Source organism: Falco peregrinus, chromosome 8, assembly GCF_023634155.1.
Source record: "Falco peregrinus isolate bFalPer1 chromosome 8, bFalPer1.pri, whole genome shotgun sequence".
Taxonomy (NCBI): domain Eukaryota; kingdom Metazoa; phylum Chordata; class Aves; order Falconiformes; family Falconidae; genus Falco; species Falco peregrinus.
The window spans coordinates 23159980-23181925 of NC_073728.1; the positions used below are offsets into that span (position 1 = coordinate 23159980).

The window sequence follows — 21946 nt, forward strand, 5'->3', positions numbered from 1 at the left end:
ACCACAGAATGAGAGGATACTGAAAACCTTCACAGCCAGCTACACTGTTCTTCCACATAAGCAAATCCTTGGGACTTGCTTCTTAGTGGCCAACTAGGAATTTCTAATTCAATGCGTGTTAGACACTGAGCATGATGATTCTAGTCTTGTTCTGAGCAACTTGGTAAGTTCCTGCAGCAGCGCCTTGCAGTGGGGTACTCAACCGTCAAATACCAGAGCTGCCCTGAGTGTGTCCCGGGAGGCTCAGAGTATTTACAGGAATGAGCAGGAGCATTCATGAGTTTACAAACGTATCATTACGTTCTTGCCAATGCAGAAACAAAATTTCATAGCATCGTCCCTGAAATGCGTCACAAACGTTCTGAGGGAGGAAAATGTTTCTCCTTCAAATTGTTCTGAAAGGCATTATGACAAAAAAGTCTAAAATTTTTCTAGAAAGCTGTATCAAAATGAAAAGATCAGTATTTTCAGATTAATATGTAGACAAAATATGCCTCAAAAGACTACCTTCAGAAGTAAATAAATTATTCACAAGCTAACAAGAATAATAGTCTGCTTCAAAAATAAGGTAGTAAATGGAATAATATTTTTTCGTGTTCTATACACAGCTTTTCAAACTTTGCTTTTCTCAAGGAAACAGTTTGAAGATAAATGAGAAGTATGGCGGCGTCACTGCAGCTCACAGGCCATGGCCACACACAACGCCCATTTCTCACACCTGCTTTAGGTTTTCAGTGTTACAGGAGCCAAAATGTTACTTCAGAATAAGTAACACGTCACTTAAATATAACGGGACTTTTTGAGGATCACCTTGGCCAACAAGGAAAACCAAACACGCTTACATATGGCTTCTTTGGCACCGTCCCAACACTGGGGACGAGGAGCGTGTAACGGAGTAGTGCCACATGCCACAAATTCCTCAGGGAAGCTTACTCTGAGCACCCTCTGCTAAAGAACTGGCTTCACCCACCAATTCAGAGCAAGATGGGTTCACCTCCTTGCACTAAATGGCATTATCGACAGCTCTCATGTTGGATGGACAACACAGCCACTCTAAAGGAATGTTATTTAGCAAAGGTTGTTTGTTTCTGGTGTCTAGAGACAATGGCTCAGAATGCTTTCGTCTCCAGGGGGAAACCTGAATTTCAGTAGTCTTTGTGACTCTGTAATTCCCTATGAGGAAAGAACGGGGGGGGGAGCTTTCCCTACTTGATTTTACCCCACTGTTATTTCATTTCTACAGAGAAGCTTCACATAACTTGAAGTGCTCGGTATTAAGATACATTGTATCATATGAAGTGTGGCACTTCGTCCTATTTCCAGCCAAAACCCTAAAGAAAAGAAACAAATTCCTGAGGGTTTCCATTCGGCCTTCAGGCCGGGACAGGCCCGCTGGTGTGAGCACCCCTGTGGGAGAGCCGCCGAGCCAGCCCGTTTCCGCCGACAGAGGGCGCGCATGCCCCCAGCCAGCACCGCCCGCCAATGTGCGCTCAAGCCCTCCCCCTCCGCCTCGCACCCAATGGTACGAGACCACCTTGCGGCTGGTCCCGCCCCCCTCTCCCGACAGACGCGCGCGTCCCGGCATTTCCCACAAGTTTTAGTTCCCGTATCTCTCCCGCCTCCTTCCCCGCCAAGCCAATGGCAGTGGGCGCTCCTGCCAGGCAGCCAATGGCGGCGTGCTGCCGGGCTCCCCTTCGCCCTTCCGGAGCCCCCGCCATCGGCGCTGGGTAGCAACGATGGATGTTGAGGTGCAGCAGGTGTGCGCTGCCGCCGGGCGCCGTCCCGTCCCGGGCCTCTCCGCGGGCGTGGGGAGGGGCTGGGACAGGGCCTGGGGCCGGCGGGGGGCGGCCGCCGGAGGGGGTGGTGGAGCCTGGGGCGGGAGGGCGAGCGGCCGGGCGGGGACGGTCTGGGACGGTGGGCGCGGGCTCCGGCTCCGGCTCCTGCCGTCCCGGGCTGAAGCGTTTGCAGGGGTGAACCGAGGCCGCCTCTCCCGCAGGCGCTGCTCAATTATTACTGCCAAGAGGGCTACTTCCACCATGTCCGGGCTGCGGCGGACGAGGCGCTGGGGCGGCTGGGCAGCGACCCGGTGTTCCTTTTCTTCCGAGCCTACGGCGCGCTGAGGGCAGGTAAGGCGGGGCTGGGGGGCTGCTCGGTGTGCCCCGGCCCTCCGCCGCCACGCGAGCGCAGGGGATCCCTGCGTCACAAAAGTCGGTCTTTAGTCTCCTACACAGAAAGAATGTAATGTTATGGAGTCTGAATGTGGTCCACCACGGCTTTCCACGGCCCCACCAGCCCCCCGCAGTTTGAATCTGATCTAGACCACATAGTGCTGAAGTCAGAAATAATAAGTTTGTTTTTTTTTTTTTAATGGTTGCATGAGTGTGGGACAGGTAAACGGGTTCCCTGGCGGGAATTTAAGCTCTGCCCAAATGCCTATTGCATTGCAGCGTAGAGATAAATTTACTTGTTCCAGTTTATATCTTGTCCCTTCGATGCAGCTGTATCCAATTTTTTTTATCCATCTGCCTTAGAGGACCTTGACAGCTCATACCTATTGGGAGGATCTTTGTGTACATTAAATTGTTTTGAAAAGTTTATTTCACTAAATCTGGATTTCAGGGATGTCACAGAATACGAACAAGTAACCCAAAGTGGGGGAGAGCTGTGGCAGTAGGCTAGGAAGGATTCAAGAGATGTTTGAGGTGGTATATCTGTTCCCAAATGCACTGCCTTTTTTTGTTTGTTTTACAGTCACATGTTCCTATTTTTTGAGATATTGTCTCTTCTGTTGATGTTCAAAAGATTTGCACAAACAAGGCACAAATCCTGGCTATATAAAGAAAAGAGCTGCTCTGTGCCCTGTGTAAAACAAATAATAAAGATGATTTTCATCTTTATGGCAGTTGGCAGAACTAGCACACAACTCCTTTCAAGTTCCCTGCATTGAGATGCTTTTTTCTTTCTTGTGTCTGAAAGACTTGCACAAACAAGTGAAAATGAATGTGTGAATAATGAAGGAAGTTATGAAGAAAGTTATCAAAAACACAGAAGAAAAGATAGAGGGAAAAAAACTGTCAGATTGACATTTGATGTTGACAGTCTCTCTTGAAAAATATTATAGCCTATTCTGCACTTGTTTCCACTAGGTGACATCCAAGAGGGTATTCGACAGTTGGAGGCTATTAAAAACAAACAGGAGGTGTCACTTTGTACAATGATGGCTCTGATTTATGCCCATAAAAAGAGCCCTAATCCAGGTATGCTCATTAAGACAATACTGCTTCATGTTTATACAGCTGAGTGTGAGAAATCTGAGAGTTGTAGACTAATTCTGTCTAATTTAAAAAGGTATACTCTTAACTTCGCATTTGATACAGTATCTAGCACTGAACTGAGTGATGCTTATCAAGATTGTAAAGAGAAATACCAAAACACAGAACTGTTAAGAGTAAGACTCAATGTTATAATAAAACACTTGAAAAAAGATATCTGACTTGTCTACCATGATGAAAAAACCCCTGCATTCAACTTCCTGTGGTGGTTGTTCTCTCTTGTCTGATATCAGTAATTCTGAGCAGAACTGCAATATAAGAAGTCATTAAAGCTGTACCTTTTTATCTTGCAAGTTATCCTGACCTTAGAAATGGAGACAAGAATTTTATGAACATCAGTATTCCTTTCTCCAATCTAAAAACTGTGGTTATTTTGGTAAGGATTATATTCTCAAAACCACAGTTGGTTTATCAGGTAAACTGAGTTGTCATGCAACTATTGCCCTGGTATTTTCCTGACTGTAGATCTATAACTGTTACTGACAATTTTGTTAACCAGTATGATGTGAAACAGTTCTGACTAATGACATCGTTCTTAATTGAGTCCTCGAGGATTGATACTGTAGACCAGCAAAATTATCATGCATTTCAAGACTGGTTCAAGACTCTGAGAAAGTCATGGCAGTAAGTCAGACATTTGGTTTTAATGGCTCCTCAAAAACTACCAGGAATGAATGTGGGCAAAAGAAAATATTTGGCGGTAAGTCCCACACATCAAATGAAATTTTTCTGTGGGATTGACCTGATGAGAGCAACTGACAATAATGATGAGGGTGTAAGAAAATGAACTTTAGCGTTAAGAAAGACGTCACGTATTTTCTAGAGATTCTGGAGCTAAATTGTCTTCTGTTCAGCATTTTAGGGCTGCTCTACAATTGACTGTTTACTTGTTTAGCAGACACTGGTATAAATTTGAACTTTATAGTAAAGTTTCCATTTATCTGGCAGAAGTCTCGGCTACAAATCTAATGTTTAACAAACAGCAAGATTCTTGCAGAAATGACCATGTTGATGGGGACCCTCTTCTGTCTTTCACGTTTGTACCTGATTTAATATTTTTAATTAGAAGGGATTGTCTGGGTGTTTACCAGTATATAATACAGAAAACAATGTTTGTTTTGGATGCCCTTGGCTTATGTGCTGCTCTTTTGTAATATTTTGAGATGCTATCAAAAAAAGCTCTGAACAAAACCTTTTCAGATCGAGATGCTATTCTAGAATTGGATGCAAAAATGAAGGAGCAACGTAGAACAGCAGGACAGCAGGCCCTGTACTTTGCTGGCTTGTTTTTGTGGCATCTTGGTCGTGAGGACAGAGCCCGTGAATATGTTGATAGAATGATCAAAGTTTCTGGTGGTGGTAAAGAGGTAACTATTTTTCCTATGTAAAATAGTAATAGGACCACATATACTGTGAAACTAGGATTATTGCACTGATACTGTTTGGAGGTTTCCTTTAACTGTTTTGTGTTCTAATACTTTCTTAATGTCACAAATTCATTTGACAGGGCAGAATAGAATTCCCGTAATGATTTGTGTGTGTGTGTCTACTAAGTATTCATTTTCACTTAACGAATGAGAGGTCTGCACTGACCAATGGAAGTAATACGTAGTTCCGCCAGTTTTGCTACTTGATACTGAGCATCATAATTCCCAGCCAAAAACTAAGTGTCATAGTCTCACTAGAGGGAGACATCTGTTTTGAATCTGAAGACTAAAAAACACCCAGAGGATCAGGGATTTAAATTTTTGCCAGTTGTTAAAGGCAAAATTTGCCTAGGGTTTTACAAAATATAACTTATTTTTGAATCTCTGTAACTGTTGTATGTAGCGGTGTCTTCTGCATTTATATACAGATGTTACTGTGTTATTTTTTTTAGATGAGATGTCAGCTTCAATTCAAGGAGAGAAAAAAAATGGTTTTTTTTTTTGTAGTTGGACATCTTCGAGGCAGAGCTCTTAAAACTGAATGAGTAATTGTTCTCTTATGACACTACTATTAAACACAAGTGTTGTTTCTGCATTGTTCCTCTGTGTGGTTCAGTACATTGCTTAATTTGTAATATACAGTTTCATTGTTTATAGGATAGTACGTGTGTTAGAAATCTGCAACTATTCTAAACGTTAATTTCTGAAATTGTTAGGAATTTAAGTAAAAGCTTAGCTTTTGAACTATCACCGATTTATTAATTAAAATTGGTAGCTATTTTTAAGTACTACCTAATTTTTACTGATGAAGAAATAGTTAAGGACATCACAAAGCATTAACACGTTAGTTTCTAAAAAGACTAAGGATATGCCATTTTGGTAAAATAGCAGAATTTGTAACTTCGCATATTGAAACTGTAGGAGTTGGAGTTTGTTTTCAAACAGCTATTTAATGGATTTGAAATATTTTCTTTACAGAGGGACATGCACATACATAAAAATATGCATTAGAATTTAAAAACATAGAAAGCAAATAGTTCTCTCTTTTTCTAAATTTATGCTAATCCTTTTTTCTTAGTTTGACGATACAAAGTTATGTGTACTTTGGTTTTTTTTGGGAGATGGCTAGGGGTGCATAAACTTAGTAAAATGCAGTTTACTTAGTATACACAGTTTGTTTTGATAAGGAGTACATAAAGTATCTTAGATAAAAGTAAATTGCCTTCCATCTTTTTTAAATGTTTGACTCTGAATTTCAGCCATTTTCTGTTGTGTAACCAAATCATGGCCCTGATTGTTAGCAATTACAAAATATGGCTCTTCAACTCACCTTTGCGTTTTAAATACATGGCTCCTTTCCTTTAATATTGTATTACAAAAGAGCTAGTGATATTTTACAATCTAAATTTTTGGGTTTATGGCAATTATCATTTAGTGAAGTGATCCAGCACTTCAAAACAGACTTGTTTTACTTAAGCTATAATTAAATGTATGGAACACGTAAGATAAATTAAATTAATTAATTACAAGTAAAAATTCCTGCAATGAAAAGACGTTTTTTTACCTTTTAGAAGTTCCAGGTACTTTTTTTTTTTTTTTTTTTTTTAATAATACGCTTGGGGATTTGAGAAATGTCAGATCTTTGCCCTTTGCACATGACTTTTTCTTTTTAATCAGACAGTAGAAAAAAAACCCCAAGTTTCCATTTTCAACACCCCATATGCTTCTCAATGTCTCACATAAACGAAGTCTTAAGAAAATTATCTGCAGCAATGTTTGCAGAATATATTTTTTGTCTTATGCAATCACTTTTGCAAGGTTTTGTTCTGTCTGTTGAGAATGTTAAAGTTCAGTGCCATTGTTTGGGATTTTTTAATCCTGTAAGTAAATATGTTATTTGATTAATGTAATGCTGGAATTAATTGCTAATATTTTAGGTTATACTGTAGACTGGTTATAATTTCAAATATATATTTTAAATATTTGAAATACAGTAATGAGCAGAAATAACCTTAAAATAAAATAGGACTCAAAGAAGAATGTATCTAGCATACTTTTTTTACCAACTAGTTAGTAAAGAATTCCAATTTATTTTTTGTTTACAGGGGTTGATTTTGAAAGCATGGCTTGATCTCACCTGTGGGAAAGAAACTCACATTAAAAAGGCTGTGAAATACTTTGATGAAGCACTGCAGGAAGGCAATGATGTTTTTGCTCTGCTTGGTAAAGTAAGTTTACTCTATTATTTTAATGCTTCCTAAATGTCATATTAGTCTTGTAGAGCGATTAGAGAGATGTTGAGAAGAGTTATCTATAAGTGAGCTTTTCCAAATAGAAATATAGCTCAGTCATACCCTTTTTATTCAGAGGAAAATAATAGGGTGTAGCAGAAATGAAGTTTGAAGTGGTTTATTAAATTGTTAAAGGAGTATAGAACAGTTAGCAAACAAACTAATTTGCAGCACAATAAAAATATACTGACACTTCTGTTTCCTGTGGTAGACAGCCCATTTTACATAGTTTGTAGTTAAATGTAACAAGTAGCTGAGGTTCATATTTGTAGAATGAGACAAAGGCGCATGCCTGGGTTGCAGTAATGTTAACTGTGGCTGTTACCATATACATAATTAGGAACTTCTGGGGCACTCCTGTTGTATTACCACATTTCCCTACTATAAAACATTGCTGCAGTGAGATATTGCTTCACTAAATACAAATTCCAGCTTTTTTTCTTAGTTTTATGAACTGGAGCTGATAACTACTTATTCCCACACATCTCTATTTCTTTTATGTATGTTAAAATGATGCTCTTTTCTCTCTCTCTGTTGTTTTTTTTTTTTTCTTGGAATAAAATTAGCTACGAGATGACACTTCAGGGTCCATTAGACACCAACATAAAAAAGAAAGGTATAGGTTAAATACAGTCAGTCTATTTCATATTGAGGTTGTGATTTTACTACATACACAAGAAAAACTGGTTTTATTATTGTATTACATATGTAAAGAAATAATGTTTAAAATTGCCTTAAAATGTGAAAGTATGTGTGATCTCATCCTTTTTGCATGGGACACCTGTCCACATTTACCAGGGCACACAGTAATTCTGTAAAGAAGTAGTAGTTAAAACTGTAGTGTGATCATCTATGAAAATTGTTAACAGTTGGGGTTTTTTATCATCATCAGTCCATTTCAAGTGTTCATTTTGATTATATTTCATTAAGAGAGTGGCATGAATTGTTTTCTTTACACATTTTTCTGTTTCAGAGTATACTACTTGTTTATATCATAGACATTGTTACTGATTAACATAATGTTTGTTTAGTATTCTAAAGCTAAATGCAAAAAAAATTCTTCAATGAAAATAAGAAGACTAAGTTTCAGGAAAGTGTGCATAATAGTATTTGGTTAGGCATGTGTACTTGGCTGTGCGTGGACTATTGAGTTCAATTACTGGTTTATCTGAAATTTAGTTACTGCAATTAGATTTTAGAAAGCTACCTTGCGATGGCTTTAGAAATTAACTCTCAGAAACTACTAAGTTTGCACCATTTCTGTCTCAAAAATACGAAGTAAAATGGCATGCACAGAGTCACCTGGAATATGATAAGTTTTAAGCATCAAGTCAAAATAGAGGATTTAAGCCCTAAATTGATTTCTGCTTGAATTAAATTAAAACTGTAATACTTGATGCTTCTGAAATAGTTTTGTATTTGGAGTACCCTGTAAATTGCTTTACAATTAAAAACGTTTTAATTCTAGGAACAGAGATGTACTGAGTGTAGGTTTTAGATCGTGTGTACCTCAGGGTTTGAAAAAATGTTTTATCTGTGGGTTCTGCTCAATATCCTAAAATTATGAGGTACTTGAGGCTAAGTTATTTGAAACCTAGTAAGACAATTTTACTCTTCAGCTACATCTCTGTATTTTTCTTGCTCGTAATTGTCTAGTCACTTGTAAATGCTGCAATTACGTTTATTATAGAGTGCTTACCACACACCAGGTTTTACATGTCTTGCTATTTGATTGTTGCAGTATCTCTAGTTGTGGTTAGTGCTGAAGTAAAAATATTGCTTAAAGAAAGACTTTTTTATTTTTTCTCACTAGCTTTTTTCCTGTTTTCTGTATGGAAGAACAGAATCTTCTCGCCTATGTGAGTGTACAGGCTTTTGATGTGACTTCTCTTCCTTCCATTAGGCACAATATTTTGAGGTTCGACAGAATTATTCAGGAGCTCTGGAAACTGTGAACCAGATAATTGCAAACTTTCCAAACTTCATTCCTGCTTTCATAAAGAAAATGAAGCTACAACTAGCCTTGCAGGACTGGGAGCAGGCAGTTGAAACGGCAAATAGGTTGAGTATGAAGTAGCACACCACTAATTGTGTTCTTGCCATGTTTACACTGTAAAAACACTTTGAAACAAAAGCAGATAGGTTTCTATTCACTTTTAATTAATTAGAATTAGTTAAACCAGTTTTTAAAAAAATAAATTTCAACTCAATTAAGTTTTGTTAGAACCCAGCCTTACAATCCTGAGAGGATACTACATCTATATGTGGATCCATTTTGGATGGAAGAGGATCTTTTCTGAGTTAGGCATAAAGTAACAAAGCTGTGCTTTCAATTGAGAGCTACGGCTCTGACTTGTATTGCACAGTCACTTTATTCCCTTTTTGGGATAAAACAGGTAATTGAGCAAATATTGTTTTGTTTTCTTTACATTCACCTTTTGTATGGCTTCAGACTATTGCAGAAAGATGCCCTCAATTTAGAAGCCATACGAATGGAAGCCCTGCATTATCTATGCAGAGAAGGAAATATATCTGCGGTAAGTTTTTTATTAGCACACCGCTGAGCATAACACAGTCTTTGTAATGACTAGGTGCCACATGTGCTTTATTCTTTATGTCTTGTGCTACACTACTTATCTGGAGGAAGAGGTAGATGCAGCTATTCTGACTCGAACGGCTGCTCTAGCTTATTGTTAGGGTATTTTCTGGATGCCAAGGGAAACATAATTTTTTACCTCGATCTTTCCAGAGAACAGGAGTCAAGCCAAATGGATGTCTCCTCTGGATAGTTAATTGAATCATGTAGATTTGAATCATCAAAGCAATCTTTTACTGCTTAAATGCTCTTTTGATTAATTAATAAATTTTTGTAAGCCTTCCATTAGTTCTAAGTATTTTATTAATTGAACTAAGGGAAATACTGAGGGTCTCATGGTGATAAATTTTTGGAAGGGGGTCGTAGTCAACAACAGTCTGCTATGTTAGGTTGCATAACCTGTGCTTTGTTCATCCTTTTTTGATAATTACTAGGGGGATTTTTAGCTTGAAGAATTCCATTTAACTTACTCCCAAGATCCTTTTCTCCTCAAAGATATATACATGTATTTTTGTACGTATGGTGCTTGTGCTGTTTTTCAGGAAACTTTAAAACACTTTATCAAAATTGTCATGGAATCATTACATATTTTTAAATATCTTTTTCTCATTATGCAAAAATGCTGGTATAATTTAAGTGGAGACTTACCAGAAAAAGAAATGTTCTGAGTGCTTTGTAGATGTTTTTAAAGTTATAAAAGCAAAGGTATTTTAAGTTGCTTAACACATTTTTAGTTATTGCAAAGAACTCTGTAGTCATTAGTTTATATATAATCAAATTTAAGCCTTATTTACGCACAATCATAGGAAATATGGAGAAGCAATAACAATTGCAGACTCCAGTTCAATAAAGCCTACCACAAACGAATTTGCTGCACATGGTAGGGTGTAAACAAAATTCTGGGGTCACATATGAGTAAGACCCATGTCTAGAAAAAATTTAAAAACCTGATGATATTAAAACATGATTCAGGTGTCTACTTCTAAAGTTGTATTAAAAAAAAAAACAGGTACCTTATTATTGTAATGCCAGAAATGCCTAAAATACCTTAGATGGCTTGAGAAACTGTGATGTTAAAATTCTCAGCATCTGGAACTGTTTTGGTTTTGAGCCTGTGTGTCTGTATCGCACTGAAGCGCAAACAAGATTGACAGGTCTGATTCCTCAGACTGTCTTGCTTTATTGGGAGTCTTCCATTATATCAGATTCAGTTCAAGTCTTTCATTTTTTCTAGAGCACGTATAGAGGGCACGTGATCTACTTTGTCACTTCACTATTTCCAAAGCATTTTTCTAGGAATGCCAGAATAAATCTTAACTCCTACCCCTGAAAACTTCTGAGTTTGAATTTCAGGATATTATTGCACAGTAAAAGGTGTGACTAGTTTTTAGTGAAAACTATTAAATTCTCCTAATCTGCTATTTCTGTTACTTACGTTACTCCTTTTTCTCCAAGGCTTCAGCAAGACTGGAAGACCTAATTAAAGCATTGGACAGATTAGAACCACGCAATTCACAGCTCTTCTGTAAAATGGCTTTAGCTTTCAGTAGAACAGTGAGTATGCTTTTTTTCTTAAGAGCACACAATTATCTATATATCCTGGGTTTTGCTTTATTTTCTAGTAGACAGATGTTAAATGTCTACTAAAAAGTAGAAGATTGCAGACAATTGAAATAGATTACCTTGTGTAACCTTTGGTAGCTACGGTTTTAAAATTTTACATTAAGTATGAATTACAATACTTAAGCCATCTCATTCCAAAAATGTTTTTACTGCTTGCTTTTGAATGAGAAACAGGTTTCCAATGACAATACACTCAAATGTCCACCAACCATATTCTTTATGTAGGAAAGTGACAAGGTTAATCCAACAGCCTTAAAACTGAAGGTTTCTTTAATCTTTGTACTTATCAGAATTGTTCTAAGGAAGCATTTAAAGCTACTATCAACTATTCCTTATTGTGTGGTATTGTATGTATATTTATGTTTGAATCCAGCCCACTTTAATGTCACAATTTGTATAGAATTACTATAGATTATATTAGTCCTGTATGAGATGTTATCTCAGCTACTACAGTAGTGCTCAGTGTGTTTTTTGAAGTGAATAAGAGAAACTTAAGTTTTAAAGATTATTCTTGCCATTAGTGTGGCCGGAACCAGCTCATCCTTCAACATACACAAACCTTAGTTGAAAGAGCATCTGATTTGGCATCTGACAATGCAGAATTTGCAACTGAACTTGGCTACCAAATGATTTTACAAGGGAAAGTGAAAGAAGCTTTGAAATGGTACAAGACTGCTATGACGCTTGATGAAACAAGTGTTTCTGCACTAACTGGTAAGGTTTTATGCTTTCTTTGGGATTTTACTGGTCTTAAGACACAGACGATGCTTTTTTGATCACGTCTTCCTACTACTGCTACTAGGAAAATCTGGAACTGTTAAGAACACAAGTATTGGACTGGACTTCCTGCTTCATGTTACGCCGTCTTCCTTGTAGCAGCAGCTTCTCCACACTGGATCTGTCTTTTGAAAAGTGAAACTCTTCTCTTTTAAATTAGAACTCTCCAAGTAATGATAAGGAGAGAGATGTGGCTGTATTTTTTTATTTTTTTGATTTTATTTCACCTCTGTGGTATCTAAGAACTAGAGAACTCTTAAGCACTACAAAAATAAAAAATTCAGTGGCAGCTGATAAAACAAGCTGTCCATGGCTACACAGGTGTCTAAATAAGATTGAGAAACAAGTCTAAATGTGTGATAGTTTTGACAGACATGTTATGTTCTTTGGTAAAAAAATAAATATATTTTTATGAAGTCAAATTGCTGTCAAGACAATGGAGTGTAAATATGGCATACTTGCTTCACAGATTTTCCAGTGTTTGTTTTTTTTCTCCTTAACTGTGCGATTGCCTTAAACAGTAAGAAAAAATTAGGTGGTAGGAGTGGTTTGTGTGTGTGTGTATTTAATTTTATTTCACCATTTGTTCTGAACTTAGAAGCCAAACTTTGTGATGCTTCTACTTAGACTAGAACCAGTTGAAGATTTACTGGTTTAAACTTTGTAATTTAAGGGATGAGATCTTTCCATGAAACTGCTTTATAGTATTGTGTATATTAATCTCTCAGTTGTGTATCATCTATCCTAGGTATTTCTAAGTACATAAAATCTGCATTACCATGTCTTGGTCTATTCTTTCTTCTCGTATCACCGCTTTATGAAGAGGTTGAGGAGAGAAAAAATTAATTCTAGAAAACAAAGCAATCTTTGCTTTGTTTTCTGCAATAAATTGTTTAAATATATTACAGGAATTATCCGTTGTCAGCTAATACAAGGGCAATTGGAAGATGCAGAACATCAGTTGGAGTTTCTTAATGAAATTCAACAGTCCATTGGGAAGTCTGGGGTAGGAGACATCTTCCTTCATTAAAATACTTTGATCATAATCTGAATTGTGGTCTACTAGCTACTTCATCTTCTATATTTCAGTCACCTGAGCAGAGCATTCTTAATGGAATACCATTAAATCTAAATTTCAGGTTTTCTTCCTATCAGTCTAAGTTAAGATGTTGCCTAACACAGGGCTGTTTGCTTGCAGAGCAAAAACATCTTTGCCTTTCTGCAGTGCTTTAACTCTGAAGATAAGTTTTTGAAACATTAAGAAGGAAGGAATACTAATTATTTTCAGGATTTTGTGCTTCTTGCACAAATAATTGATACAATGATCATCAACGTCATTTACAGTGAACATACTAAATGCGTTACAGTATGCCTAAATATAAAGAAGAAATGGCTAACACTAATAACTGTTTGGTATTATATAAGTAACAGATGAATGTATCTGGAATATGGAGGATGTTTTACTGTTTTTCTTTTTTTCCTCTGTAGGAATTACCTTTCTTGCGTGCAGTCCTAGCTATGAAAAAACAGAAGAGACAAGAAGAAGTTATTGCCTTATTGAATGATGTTCTGGATGCTCACTTTTCATCTTTGCATGGTTTTCCTCTTGGTATAGAATATTTTGAAAAACTAAACCCTGATTTCTTGCTAGAAATCATTAGAGAATATCTTAATTTTTGCCCAGCACAGGTAAGCAGCTGTAGAGCATGTCTGTCTGAAAATGGAAATTACTCTTGCATTTCATTTTGAGATCAGTTAATCATGAAGCAAAAATTTAGAAAATATCCCCTCTTAAAAAATATGTATTTATTTGAAGTAAAAGTGTGGTTTAAGATATTGTACCACTATTTAATCAAAATAACTATGAAAAGATATCTTCTGTGAAGTGAGCAAGTTGAAATGTCACCCGAAGAAACCTGAGATATTTGTTTAATGCACTGTGTGTGTATTTTTAAATTTTTAGTTTCTCTTTTGATCAGGAAACTGTAACAATACAGTGACTAGGGCTATCTCAATATGAAACTAGGATGTTCACACTGACAATCCTATTCTTGAAATATTTTTGTCAGCTCAGGGTATCTTTTCAGTCTACACATGACCTTTCTTCGTTTCAGTTTCTTTTTTGTGTGTTGGTTAAAAATCAGTGGAATACTCCTTTTTTTTAATGTTATTATTACTCATTCCAAACAAAAATCTCACTCACTTAGATTGCTTATATTCTGTGACTGGATTTGCTTGTGCTAGTTTTGGCAACAGAGACGTGCAGAACTTGAATTGTATGGGGACCTGACATCTCTAAAGCAGGAGAAACACATTTAAAGTTTCTTTAAATAGTGTCTTCTTTAAATAGATTATTCTTCTGAAATAGCTGGGAGCTGACTTTTGGTATCCTGTCCTTAGTAGATTTCTAGTCTGATTATAGACCTTTCCCTTAAGTATTTGTTTATGTACAATATGTATATGTTTATGTATTTTAAAATCTAGCAGCAAACAAGTAGTTATCCATTGTTATGTTCTGTCCCAGTAGCAATAACACTTTCGTGTCACAGATGGAGATAAATAAGGAGTGTCATTCTATGAGGTAGTGTCTTAGCTGAAGATTTCCCTGGAGGATATTCCAGAAGTACTTAATGCCAATGGTGGTTCTTTATTTGGGATGAAAACTGGTGGGTTGTTTTTTTTTCCTGAACTATTGTCCACATAAATATTTGTAGAAGAAAAGATAGGCTTTTCCTGAAGTTTCATTCTCATTTTAATGCAAAAAAAGCATTTGGTAGTATTAAAAAGTGAGGAGTTTAGCCAGGTGGTGGAGGCTTCTAGTTTGGTAGTAGAGGATCACTGCTTCCCCAGGGCATGGGTCCTGTGGAAGTGTTAGCCTTGAACAGAAGGATCTTTAGGTTGCCTTTTCCTTTTTATATGTAATAGTCAGCAACTAGCTAAAGTAATGGAAATGAACAGTGTTTCTGATAACGAGCAACTGAAATGTGGTACATTGTCCTAGCAGTTTACATGAAAGTAGCTATTTCTCAGCTGCTATTTTGAGTTTGGTTTTAGCAGTATGGATATGTTCTGTGGCATGAAGTAAGGGTGGGAGGGGCAGGACCAGACCCTTTCCTTCTCATCTTTTTGCTCATTTGTTCCATCTTTAGCTCTCTTGAAATTTAGTTCATTTTACCATTTGTGTTGGATGGGTTGGCGTGGTAATTCAGAATATGTGACCAAATGTTTGTGGACTGACTCTTCAGCGTATGTCAGGTCTGAACTGTTTTATCATCTGTGAAGTCCATGAAGCTGTCCTGTTTTCCTTCTGGTATCAAGAAGTTGCCCCCATAAATTTAAAACATTTTTTTGTATTTCTTCACAATGATAGCTTTTAGCTTTTTGGGCTGAAGAAAATAACACTGCTTTGCTATTGCTCATTTAAGTTTAAAGTGAAACTTAGACTTAAAATGAAATCTAAGTCCAAAACCTGTCTACTGAGGTTGTTGCGTTTGTTTGTTTGTTTTGCGGTTTATTGGTTTTGGTGGTGTGTTTGTTTTACCTTTAGCCTGCAAGTCCTGGGCAGTCGTCTTCACCAATTCTCAAGCACTGTGCTTCTGTTCTTGAAACTGTGGTAAAAACTGTGCCTGGTCTTCAACAAGCTGTCTTTTTAATTGCAAAAGTGAAATACTTATCAGGTAATAGTTGCATGAATGATTAGCTATCCACCTGTCTAGCTTCTTTAATATAAAAAATTAGTTTCACACTTTTAAATCATTACATTTATCTTTCACTGCAGAACACTGCATTACAGCGAAGTGAAGAACACTTGCAGTACCTATATTTGTGATTTATATGAGCATATTTTAATTGTACAGGCACATAAATGTATGGGGTTTTTATCTGTTGCTTCCAAAAAAGGTTAGTTATTGACTGATTGACATATAGAACAGGAAAATATCTTCACTTTGACCTGGTTTTGAATTAATTTCATAGCCATATAATACTTTGTATATGAGTTTATTCACTAAATGCTTGCATTTATTTAAAAAATTCCGAATTATTAAATTGGTGAATAATTAATAAACACTCTATATTTAACCTCTGTGTTTCACATCAACTACTTTTTCACTTTACCTTTTTTAACTTCCTAGGGGATATTGAAGCAGCCCATAGTAATCTACATTACTGTCTTGAAAGGAATCCTTCTTATGCAGATGCACACTTACTGATGGCCCAGGTGTATTTGGCTCAAAACAATACTAAACTATGTTCTCAATCCTTGGAACTTTGTCTGAGCTACAACTTTGAAGTGAGTTGGACAAAAGAATGAAGCCATTTCATTCTGTCAGTCTGAAGCTATATGTTTTCGTATATAGTAATTTTTAAACTGTACTACTTATGACTCTTCCACTACAAGCTTAAATGATTGTATGAACATGGTAACTGAATATTTATCAAAGAAGTGACCATCAGGACAAAATTAATACGTTAATACAACATATTGAAATTGTTTTGAAACCAAAAGAAAGAAATTATAGCTTTTTCTCATATCCTTACATAAATATGAAAAACATGTTATATAAACGGAACTTGTATTTCCAGACTAACCTTGCAATTTAAAAGCCAACATAGAAGGACTTGGAAGATTTGATCCAGTATTGTTTCTGGACTTCCTGCACAGATGTATAAATGTTAATGAAGATACACAGGGATGCTTGAGGGGATCAAAATGGGTCTGTAGTTACCTCTGGACAACTCATGCTGCTTTAAGCATGCTAAATGTTAAGAGAGTAGCAATATGCTGTGCACTATTTCATTAATGTTACATTTTTGTCCATCTTTTCTGTCCCTTCAAGAGCTAATTTGGTAAATTATGTGCTGTATTAGAAAACTTCCACTGTTTTGCAGTGGTCCTCACAGGGTTTTATTTCTTGGGGGTAATATATTTCAGTATGGGATTTTTGATTTGTTGACATAAGTGGAACTTTATGTAGTATTAACACTGAGTTGGGAACACTCTACACAGCACTCATTAGGTCTGGAGTTGTGCCAAGTCTCTTGACAGACCTTTGCTGAAAAGTGACAACCTGCCAGTTTCTAAGCATGCTCCCATCTTGGTTCCGTCCTCCAAGTGATGCATGAAAGCTGAAGATTAACTGCCTAGTTAGGAGACGCAGAGGTGCTTGCAACTTCGTACATAGTTAATTTCTCTTATCAACGTTTTATTTTCATAAGTAAATTACTGATAATGAAATCAGATATATTTGGAGGAAAGAAGGAACCAAGGTCAATATTAAAAAAAAAAAAAATACAAAAAATCTACTTTCAGGATGGTTTGAATGCTATGCATAAAGTAAAATTTGGAAACTCCTTCTCTCGCCTTTTTTTTTGTAGGTGAGAGAACATCCTGTTTATCACTTAATTAAGGCCCAAACCCAGAAGAAGATGGGAGAATTATCAGAAGCTATTAAGACCTTACAGATGGCAAAGAATTTGCCTGGAATGAGAAAATCTATGTCTTCCTCAAAAACTAAAGGAAAAAGAATTGAAATTGATGCAAGTGATCGTGTGTCTGTCTTCCTAGAGTTAGTAGAAGCTCATCGTTTGAATGGAGAACCGGTAAGATGGCAAACTTGCTAAGATGTAATACATACCTGGTAACAATTTCTTTTTCCCCTTGACAAAGTGTCTATTCTCATCAGTTCAGAATAGAAAACTGTCACTTCTTTTTACCAAGAGGAGTTGCTTGGTAAAATTTCGAAGATGTTAATATCTGACTTGACAGCTTGTACCTTAAATGGTTCAGAAAAAAACCCCAAAACAAACCAACACCTACTTGCAGCTGTTCAACTTTGAATCTACAAAACCCCTTTTCATTTTGAGGAGGTACTGTTGATGTTCACTTGCTAGTATGTAGATTCTTGTTTTGCTGTCAGAATGCTGTTGGAAATGTTTTTGGATTGCATTCTTATCTTCGTGTAGCAGCATCCTTACTATCAGCTGTTTCTTAATAAACAGTAGGACACTGTGTATGTATAAGAATATAAGAGAAACCATACAATTGTTTACTTGGAAGTGACCCCTGGAGATCATCCTGCTCAAAGCAGGACCTGTTAGACAAAGGTGCTAAAGGCATTGTCCAGTTGAATTTTGAGCATCTTCTTGTAAATATGTAATGCAAATATTTTCTTTACTAAAACTTTTTCTGGTAGTTCATATTGCATAAATGTTATTAACAGAATCAAGAAGGAGGGAGAACATTTTCAATGTTTTAGCAAAACAAATGGATACTGTGGGTTGGGGGGTTTTGTGGGTGTTTTGGTTTTTTTGTGTAATGCCTCCAGACATTAATTTCCTTATGATGTCTTTATTTTTGGCTGTTCAACAACAGGAAATACATTAATTCTATTGGTTTTATTACTTGCAGCATGAAGCTGCTATAATACTGCAAGATGCCATTAATGAATTTTCTGGAACTCCTGAGGAGCTAAGAGTTGTGATTGCAAATGCAGATCTGTCAATTGCTCAAGGAGATATTGAACAAGCCCTGACTATGCTCCGAAATATTACACCAGAACAGCCTTACTTTGTACAAGCTAAAGAAAAAATGGCAGATATTTATCTTCAGTACAGGAAAGATAAGAAGTTGTATGCTGGCTGCTATAGGTAAAAGTTTGTGATGTATATGTATTTTCCTAGATGTTTAATGGTAGCATGGTGAGCTCATGTTTTCCCTTTCTATTACAGTAAGTCAGAAGTATTTAGTGACATAACAAATTTGAGTAAGTGTTATTAACATTTAAGATGGTAATTGGAAGTCCTATTTTGGAAATATCTCAGATTTTTTTGGTTTGTTTTCAGAAATAAAACCCAAAATCCTCAGAGGATAAACTTATTGTGCCCTGTTTGTTGTTCTTTAGATGCTCAATATTTAACATGTCAATATGGGTAAGGTTCTGTCTTCTGTTTCCAGAGACCTAGTAGAAAAACGGCCGAGTGCTTACACTTTGCTTCTTCTTGGTGATGCATACATGAGTATTCAAGAGGTAAGTGCTTGCTAGGGGGGAATGGAATGTTGATTCTAGCAAGTAGAATGTTTGTTGATTCTAGCAAGTAGAAACAATGTAGCATGCTGGCTGTTATTGATTGGTAGTTGGCAAACAAACTGCTTTAGGATGTAAAAAAACCAACATTACTGGCTACAATGTAACTGTTGTAAGTTGAAAGAAAAAGCTGTTGAAAATGCATTTCTTCTAGTAACTGACTGGCTGAAAGTTAAGGGAATTTCATCTAAAAGAACACCAAGCCGTGAGACTTAACAAAAATCTAAAGAGCATGCTAAATTAAATTTGGGAAGCTGGAGATGTTTAGAGGAGTTCTGAAGCTTAGGTAACAGTTCTCATGTTGAAAGTTGTATATAACATTTTTAAATTATTAAATTTCTATAAATCTCTGACATCCTTTGCTTTCTTGATGGCACTGGAAATCTTAAATATTTGTAGAAGACAGTGTAGTCAAGTGAACGTAGGAATCTGAAGGATACACATTTAAATTCATGTTTTGAAAGAACAGATTGAGTTAGGACACACAACTAATACTTTAGATTACTAGTTTGGGGATCTGTAGGCGATTAATGGTTGTTTCCTTGTTAATGTTTGTGCCTAGTTTTTTTCCTTAGTGAGGAATTATAACGCAAAAGGGAATTTTAGATGTGCTGTAACATGGCTAGAGAGAAATGGATGATCATTCAACAAAGTTAATAAGCTTGCCTGAGTTTAACTAGTGAAAATAGTAGAGAAATTTCAGTGGAAAAAGAATCTGATTAATTCAAACTCATTTGTTTGCCAAATTCTTTCCACATTCTGTTTTAGCATGGGAATGTAAATTTCCATGGGCTTTATACTACTTTGTTTCATAGTGACCATTCTTCTCTCAGAAGTGGTGTAGCTCATCAACCAGCAGTACTTGGCAGTCATTCCTGGAGGTGTTACCAGATTTTGGTTTTTTCATACACTTTTAATCTTAGACTTCTGTTTTTCTGTCTTTTTATGTTGAAGCCTGATGAAGCCATAGAAGTCTACAAGCAGGCTTTGAAGAAAAATCCAAATGATCCAGCTGTAGCAAGTAAAATTGGAAAAGCCCTAATCAAAACACATAACTATTCACAGGTATTCTATAAGTACTCTATTAGGCTAATCAAGTGTTGTATTCGTTATTGTCAATACGTGGGCTTCGCCTGATTTTGTTTTCAAGTGGGTAGCCGAAGCATTTCACTCTAAAGTGCTAAACAGACTTTTTATCCTGAAAGTAAGTTTAGACTCCGTTCCAAAGTATCTGGCCAAAGGCATAGTTACACATTGGTGAATACAAGCCTGGTGAATTGTTGTTCTGGTGACTTGCAGTTTGTCGTTTTGGGTTTAATTAATGTTTAATTAAGTCCCATTGACCCAGTCTTGTTACATCTCCTAGCCTCAACACTGGGGAATGGTAATAGAGGCTTTTAACTTCTTGTTGTAGGAAAGCCAGAAGAAAATGTTTGGGGGAAACTTGCAGGAGCTAATGATTTTATTTGGGCAACCTCAAACTACTGGAGTGTGCATCCAAATGCTGTTAGGTGTTTGCAATGCTAGGATTTTCCCTTGCTTCTGTTTAGGTCAGTATTACAAGCAGCTCAGTATATGAAATATGATTGGCAGTGATCCTGTTAAAGATAGAAAGTGATCACATGGTTAGGCTATGTAAATGCATGTTTATGAGAATGTGGGTTCTAGTTATTCTGTTTATCTTTTATTTGCCATTACATTTTTGGAAGCCTCAACTTGTAACTAAATAACATCTTTTTAATACAGTATTTATTAGGAATGTTTTGGTTACAAGAGAAATTAAGAAAGCAGGGAAAATTCTAAGCAGCATGTCATTAAATACCTAAGTAGCAAGGCTGTTGTCTTTAAGGTTTGTCTTTAAATAATAGGTTTTTTGATGTTTTTTTTCTTTCTTTTTTTTTAGGCAATTGGTTTTTATGAGGCTACATTGAAAAGTGGTCAACAGAATTTCCTTTGGTATGATTTGGCTGAGCTTTTAATGAAACTGAAGCAGTATGAAAGGGCAGAAAAAATACTTCAGCAAGCTTTAGATCATGAGCCTGGTAGGAATGCTACTAATTTACAAATTACACAATTTCTACTGTTGTTTGTGTTTTCTGTGTGATTCTAAGGAATAAACCAATTCCGTATAAACTTTTTATTGAACTTTAAAACACAGGAAACCATTAAGTGATAAATGAGAAAGGCATTCTGATATAAACTTCACTTACATTTAAAGGTGCTTTTGCCAAGACTTCTAAACTTGGAAGATCTGTGATAGATGAAGTCAGTAAATATAACAGCAGAGCTCCACACAAGGTCCTTTCTCTTCTCTGCTACCAAACGATTCTGATTCTGGATTTGTCATGATTAGATGAGTCATTCCTGCTGTTAGGGAATGGTGGTTTAGGTGATGAATGCTACCCAGTATCCTAGACGGCAATGTCTTCACATTTAGCTGCCATGCTGGACAGACATGCTAGAACTTCAGTATCAGCTGGAGTCAAAGGCAGCAAAGTGGTATGCTGCAATTGCTAATGCATTTCTCTCAATCCCTTTGGTGGCAGAGTAGAGGTTATAGCTCGCTTTCACTGGGTGAAGTTTGCAAGTGGCTGCGTGGTACTTAGTTGCTGGCTGGAGGTGAAACCAGGACAATTGGGAAAATTACTGAATGATTTAATATTTTTTTTAGAAATGCTAAAATATCCTTTGCTTGTTAAAGAAAAACGAAATATAGGAAATGTACTGGAAGGAATGATCTCACACAGTTGGCTGCGTGGCCTAATCTCTGATTTAGAAAACCATGTCAGCACTTTGAAGACAGTTTGCTAATAGT

The 21946-nt window shown here is 36.6% G+C and overlaps 1 protein-coding gene across 5 annotated transcripts in view; it reads left to right on the forward strand.

Annotated features, from left to right (window-relative positions):
* The first annotated feature begins 1615 nt into the window (after positions 1-1615).
* The window catches only part of TTC21B (tetratricopeptide repeat domain 21B), a 38150-nt gene continuing 17819 nt past the window's right edge, over positions 1616-21946 (forward strand). Inside the window, exons 1-18 of one of the 5 annotated variants that reach the window (XM_005234648.3) lie at positions 1616-1757; positions 1997-2126; positions 3147-3257; positions 4533-4699; positions 6865-6987; positions 8954-9111; positions 9503-9587; positions 11102-11200; positions 11791-11983; positions 12955-13052; positions 13535-13735; positions 15594-15723; positions 16180-16337; positions 17423-17647; positions 18456-18694; positions 19002-19074; positions 20086-20196; positions 21035-21173. In XM_005234648.3, coding sequence (XP_005234705.1) covers positions 1737-1757; positions 1997-2126; positions 3147-3257; positions 4533-4699; positions 6865-6987; positions 8954-9111; positions 9503-9587; positions 11102-11200; positions 11791-11983; positions 12955-13052; positions 13535-13735; positions 15594-15723; positions 16180-16337; positions 17423-17647; positions 18456-18694; positions 19002-19074; positions 20086-20196; positions 21035-21173 — 2461 coding nt within the window. In that variant the 5' untranslated portion in view covers positions 1616-1736. Of the gene's footprint in view, positions 1758-1996; positions 2127-3146; positions 3258-4532; positions 4700-6864; positions 6988-8953; positions 9112-9502; positions 9588-11101; positions 11201-11790; positions 11984-12954; positions 13053-13534; positions 13736-15593; positions 15724-16179; positions 16338-17422; positions 17648-18455; positions 18695-19001; positions 19075-20085; positions 20197-21034; positions 21174-21946 lie in introns of those variants that run through there. The other 4 variants (XM_027782697.2, XM_027782698.2, XM_055811618.1 and 1 more) reach the window with 4 other exon arrangements.